The following is a 6,053-nucleotide window of genomic DNA, read 5'->3' as shown; positions in this document are numbered from 1 at the left end:
GAAAATAACTGGAACATGATGATGGATGAGATTTAATTGAATCTAGATGTAAAAAAAAAAAAGGTTCCTCATTAAACACTCCTGTGTTCAGTTGATTATAAACTATTTATATTTAGTTTTTTCTTCTGAGGGCCACAAACAAACAAACAAACAAACAAACTGTCCTGAAGTCATCCGAGGCCTTGTTTTTCATGACCAATCTGCTGCTCGTTTACATGGAAACACAACAAGCTGCTATTCCCGTCTGTGTTTATGAGACTGCTGTCTCACCCCCCTCACCCCCCCTCACCCCCCCACTCATGCGTGGCGTCCAACAGATATTAAATATGGCCGCTCGTCCTCCGCGTGGATATATTTCAACTGGACTGAGTCATCGCGACAAATTTAGCAGCGTGATGGGAAACCGTTTCAAAATCAAGACGATGATTTGTGGATGAAGGCGTCGTTATTGTCGACGTGTGCGTCGCTCCACACAATAAACACACACACACACGCACACTATATATCTACACGCGACACACAGACGACGACAGTATAAAGGATAAATATTTACAGCAGTGAAACACACGCCAGAGGAATGTTGAAATACAAGGAGCTCAAACGTGAGGAGGAAAATCTAGTTTTTTGAGTCACAAAAACAGTCTGACTGAGGGCGGGTGAGAGGTTCCTAAGGCAGAGTGGTTCAGTGGTTGGAAGAGTCACTCGAAATCCAGATTTGACTTTGGTAAAAAAAAAAAAAAAAGTGTGGCATGGGGGCCACCGGCAGCACTTCTCTTTTATGTATCCGGCCTGAATGCCTAACTTTACATTTGACATGAAGAAAGTGCCCAAGTTTGTCCAATGATATTTCGTTTTAGTAGTTCTTTAATTAATAACTTACTTTTAAGGGTTTTTTGACGGAAATCTGTTTTGCATCTTGTTGTTTGTTTTTACAAGAAATGGTTCCATTATAAGTTTAATTCCACACCTAACCTTGATGTCAACTTTGTGTCGCACAGTTTATTAATACTTATTAATCATTTAAAGGATTTGTTCAAATATTACATTTTGTTTATTTTCTCACAATATATATTAAAAAAGGACATTGATGTTCATTTAAATATAATATACTTATTTCCGGATACAGGAAATAAGTTACAGGAGGTTTACAGTATACAGGAAGACCTAATGATATCATTATTTATAAGCTGTTTTTGTTTCATTTTTAAATATTTTTCATCACATTTCGTCCGATTCCTCTTGATTTCGCTCTTTGTTTCGGTCCGGTCGTCCATCCGTGACTAAGAAAGACATGGACGGGAGGAAACCGGAGTCGTGATGTTGATTCGCGCCGAAGGGTCTTTGGAAGGCGAACGGCTCGGACCAGGACTGGACCACGAGATCCTCCGACCTCAGCTTGTTATGTCTCAGCGATGGAGGCTGGAATCAAAGACTCGCTTCAGGGCAGCTTCGGATTAGAACCTCGATCGGTTCATTCTACTGTTAATTTACCAACAATAAAAAAACAAAAGTGATTAAGTGACCTCCTTGGCAGAGGTAATAATACGACGAGAGAGGCGTGCTACAGTAGATACTGAGGTCAAAGGTTGACCTGATAGTATTTCCAGAAACTGATCCTCAAAGAAACACTTTTCTTCTCCAGTGACAAGCGATCGCTACACAACGCTGTCAGAGATACAACCACAGTTCACGGCCATGAGGGGATAAAGGAAAAGCTGTAGTGTAGGTGACTTATGTTTATTCATTTGTTTTTTAATTCTTGGGGTTTCATGTGGGAATTTATGAACTATTATCTCACATATATATATTAAAGTTGTATTATACTTTAATAATCTCATAGAAAAGTAAGTTTTTAATTTTAAATTTCAATATTTTCCGAGTTTTCAAGTCCGTTTCCGAATGACTACATTTAAACTTTAGTAATTCTCAGAATATATTTTGAAGAATGTTTTTGTTTTATTCCCGAAAATACAATGTTTAGATTTCTTTACGTTATTTAAAGTCATTATTTCAGAATTTTAATTCTAAGACACCGTCTCATAATTTCTGGATTTCAAAGTTATAATTTCTTAATTTCCAAGTAAGATTTTATTTCATTACAATGTTTAAATTTTGCATTTTTTAATCATTTTTTTTTAAAAGTTACAACGTTAACATTTATTTGTGTTATTCTTTTGTGTTTTAAACTCAGCAAATCTCTATTTTAAATTCCGAAAAGGTTTTACTTTTAGAATTTTCTCCAGTGTTAATCTTAGAAATGATACCTTTTCTTAAGGTTCAAACTAAACTTTTTTTTCCCATCATGCATCATGCACATTCGTACAGAATGAACACCCAAGAACCAAAGACAGCTCTGGTAACTAGTTAGTGTTAGTGAACCTAGTGATTACAACTAGATCTCGCTCGAGTCGACTCCTCTTCAGAGATCCATGCATTTGTCAGTTCTGTCTTCAGTGCACAGTGATCGATTGGTCATGTATGGACTCAGTGTTCGGTAAATACAGCGAATATAAATCTCTCTTGGAAGACTCTGAGATTCTTCTAAAGCACCATCGGCGTATCCGAGCACACGGAGCTGACGGACCCGGCGTCGGACCCTCGTCGGTCCTTGCCGTCCTCCAGCCACTCCTCCTCCTCCTCGCCGATGGGGTTCAGCCTCCCGTTCTGCTCCTTGTTGTCAAGAGGTCCCATGTGTCTGTAGGTGAAGTCCAGGCCGGCGCCGCCGCCTCCCGCCTCCTTCACCGGGTCGTCCAGAGCCTGCGGGATGCTGGCCTCGGAGGAGCGCACGCTGTCCGGGTCCTTCTCCGGGTCCTGGCCCGGGCAGCAGGAGCAGGGCGTGAGGTAGAGGTAGATCAGGACCATGATGAGACTGAACACGCAGGCCACCAGGGTGGTGTAGGCCGTCTTGAGGTTCTCGAACCCGCCGCTCGCGGTGGTGTTGTAGACCATCACGTTGACGAAGAGGGTTTCGTTGTAGGCGTCGCTCGTGGCGTAGCAGGTGTAGACCCCCGTGTCCTCGGCCGTCAGGGGTCCTATCTGGAGGTTCCCGCCGGGAAGCACTTCGGCGGTCTTGTGCCCCGACGGCACCGGGATGTTCCCCGGCAGCACCCAGGTCTTCTTCATGTTCCTCTTCTTGGGGTCGCAGTCCAGGACCAGGAACTGCTCCAGGTAGGACTCCTCGTCCACCAGGCTGACCTGACTGCAGTTCATGTAGACCTTGTTCAGATCCAGGACCGCCATCCTCTCTTTCTCGACCCCGGGAAGGACGCAGGTGTGCTCGCGGGGGTAGTCCTTGACCGAGTTCATGTCCTTGAGGTCCCAGCGCGCCACCAGCTGGTACAGGTCGCAGCTGCACGGCAGCGGGTTCCTGTGGAAGTACAGGCCGTTCTTGATCCAGGCCGGCAGGGCCTGGAGCTCCCCGAGCGGGAGCGACTTGATCTTGTTGGAGGACACGTCCAGGAGCACCAGGGTCTCCAAGCGGCTCCTGTCCTTCACCAGCTCCAGGGGGAAGCGCGAGATCTGGTTCCGACTCAGGTAGAGTCTCTGCAGGCTGACCAGCCCCGAGAAGGCGGTGCGGTCGATCTGCGAGATCTGGTTGTTGTAGAGGAGCAGGACCTCCAGGTGCTCCAGCGGCTCGAAGATCAGCTCCTCCAGGATGCGGAGGCCGTTGGAGGAGAGGTCCAGGTACCGCAGCTTGGTGACGTAGGCGAAGGACTCGGAGGAGAGGAAGGTGAGGCCGTTGTGGGCCAGCAGCAGCGTGTGCAGCCGGCTCAGGCGCACCTCGGTCCACCCCGCCCGGACCCTCGCGATGGCGTTGAAGCTGAGGTCCAGCACCGCCGTGTAGGGGGGCAGCGGCGTGGGAATGCTGGTCATGTTGGACCGGGAACAGCTGACGATGTTGCTGGCGCACACGCACGTGGTCCTGCAGTCCAGGGGGGTTAACAAGTGCTGACCCCCGACCCGATCCAGAGGAAGAAGCAGGAGGACGAGCGCGAGGAAGCTTCTCGTCCTGATCGACGCCATCGTGTCACGCATCACGTCGAGGTGCGTTCAAAGACCTGGAATGACATCGTCGTCAAGTCTTCATAGTAACAGTGACTCTCATCACAACATAAAAGTATATCCTTAAATACTTATGGAAACATCTAGATATACATTAAGTATATTGATAGTTTATTCCACATAAAATATAGTTTATTGTGTAAATTATTTCAATACATGTAACTTGACGTCAAGTTGTTTATTTTTACAACGATATGTATCGGGTTCATATATAAATAAAGTAATATTTGCAATACTTTCCCATATCAGAGTCAGAAGTAAAGCAGTTTCATCGCCACAATATTTATTGTCGTGTTGACAGTAGAGAAATAAAAACAATTAAATAAATATAACGTGAAATAAAATTACAATAATTAAAAATAGAGACATGACGTTAAAGTTGCATCTACATTTTAATAATGAAAAATACAATAAATACATTAATTTAATTGAAGACTCAATTATATTTATGGAAATTAAAAAAAGACGATTGTAAAATTAAGACAATCTATGGAGGGGAAACTGAATACATATAATTGTGAATTATTCTCCTTCTGTTTGTTCGGAATATGTTGCTAAAAAGAGTGGAAAGGTCACCGGTTCAAATCCAGGATGCTCGCGTGTGCCTTTGAGCTTGAATGTCAAAGAGGTCGTTCTTTGAATTCAGTGGCCTTTTCACTTCACTGTCCAATCTTCTATAAAGATATTTATTTACAAAGATATTCACATTTTTTGAGACACACAATCTCAATTAACCATCACGTCTTTTTAAAGAAATATATATTTACACAAACATGTTTTATTCTTTATTTCTCTTGTTCTTGTTCTTGTTCTTTTTTTCTTTTTTCTTTTTTATGAATAATTGCTGTATTGCTTTGTCTAATTGGAAAAAAACAATTTCAATAAAGTTCTACCAAACCTAACCTAATAACAAGATGCTGAACATCTGCTCTTAATGTTTTCAAAATCATAAATTTGATGTAAAACAATAACCTATTATATGTTATTTCATTGGATATTTACAGAATTTAAACAGTCAATTTTTAAAAGACACATCTACTTTGTTCCAGCGTGATAAGGTTAAGTTAAAAAGTGTATTTAACTACCACTACTGTACCATCAGTTTTGAGTGCTGCCTGTGACGTCACCTAATAAACAGTGTCTTTGTAATAGCCAGAACATGTTGCAGGTGCTACACAAAACATAAATAAATAAAGCATTATACCTTCATAACGTGATATCATTTTTTTTTCTTCAAGATTCTTAAAAATAAGCACAACAACAGATGACTAAACACTTTTCTTTTAAGTCAACATTTCCGCTCTCGAACGCACCATGACGAGTTCATGATGCGTTCAAGTGTCGGGCGGAATCTGTCATGCTCCGGTGCACGCGCGGGTGCAATGCAGCAGGTGAGACACAAACTTGTCGTCACTCGTCCAGACGCGGGAGTTAAAAAAAAAAAAAAAAGCGGATCCGAACCTTTCGGTTTCATCCGTGAAGTCCCGGCGCAGAGCGAGCGTCTCTACGGCCGCGTCATCTCTGGACCTCAGCGGGTCACACGCGTCCGGTTCCGAGCCTCGAGCGCCCGGATCATGTCAGAGAGATGGAGGAGGAGGAGAGGAACAGGTTCCGATCCAAACTGACCCGAATCCACAGCCTTCTTCTCTGGAGACCTGCTGACAGTTGGATGGGAAGAGAGGGGGAGTGTGTCTTCTCTCCTTCTCTCCTCCTCCTCCCTCCATCCATCCCTCTCTCTCTCTCTCTCTCTCTCTCTCTCTCTCTCTCTCTCTCTCTCTCTCTCTCTCTCTCTCTCTCTCTCTCTCCCTCCACTTCCTCCAGGACCAGCCTAATCGATCAAACATGATCGATTTTTTTCCTTAATCTTATTCATCATCTGGTGTTTTCTTTCCGCTGCAAATTAAATTAGAATTCAAAGAGTTCGATTGATGGCGTGAGACACACATTTAGAAGGAAATAAATCACATTTTGAAGAGTTTATTATTTATTTC

At 43.4% G+C, this 6,053-nt stretch overlaps 1 protein-coding gene across 1 annotated transcript; it reads right to left on the bottom strand.

The window, feature by feature from the left end:
* Nucleotides 1–2,227: 2,227 nt before the first annotated feature.
* Nucleotides 2,228–5,735, bottom strand: LOC148070218 (amphoterin-induced protein 1-like). The gene is made up of 2 exons (XM_087800799.1): nucleotides 5,524–5,735; nucleotides 2,228–4,058 (listed from the first exon to the last, which is right to left on the bottom strand). Exon 2 carries the CDS (start codon nucleotides 4,033–4,035, stop codon nucleotides 2,542–2,544), a length of 1,494 nt encoding a protein of 497 aa, XP_087656925.1. The 5' UTR covers nucleotides 4,036–4,058; nucleotides 5,524–5,735; the 3' UTR covers nucleotides 2,228–2,541.
* Between the last annotated feature and the right edge of the window lie 318 nt (nucleotides 5,736–6,053).

Source organism: Callionymus lyra, chromosome 10 (assembly GCF_982586985.1).
Source record: "Callionymus lyra chromosome 10, fCalLyr1.hap1.1, whole genome shotgun sequence".
Taxonomy (NCBI): domain Eukaryota; kingdom Metazoa; phylum Chordata; class Actinopteri; order Syngnathiformes; family Callionymidae; genus Callionymus; species Callionymus lyra.
Note: the sequence above shows the minus strand (reverse complement) of the source record. Positions and strands in the feature narration are given on the sequence as shown.

Coding starts and splice junctions, on each gene's coding strand:
- LOC148070218 (XM_087800799.1), bottom strand. CDS start 4,035: ATGCGTGACACGATGGCGTCGATCAGGACGAGAAGCTTCCTCGCGCTC.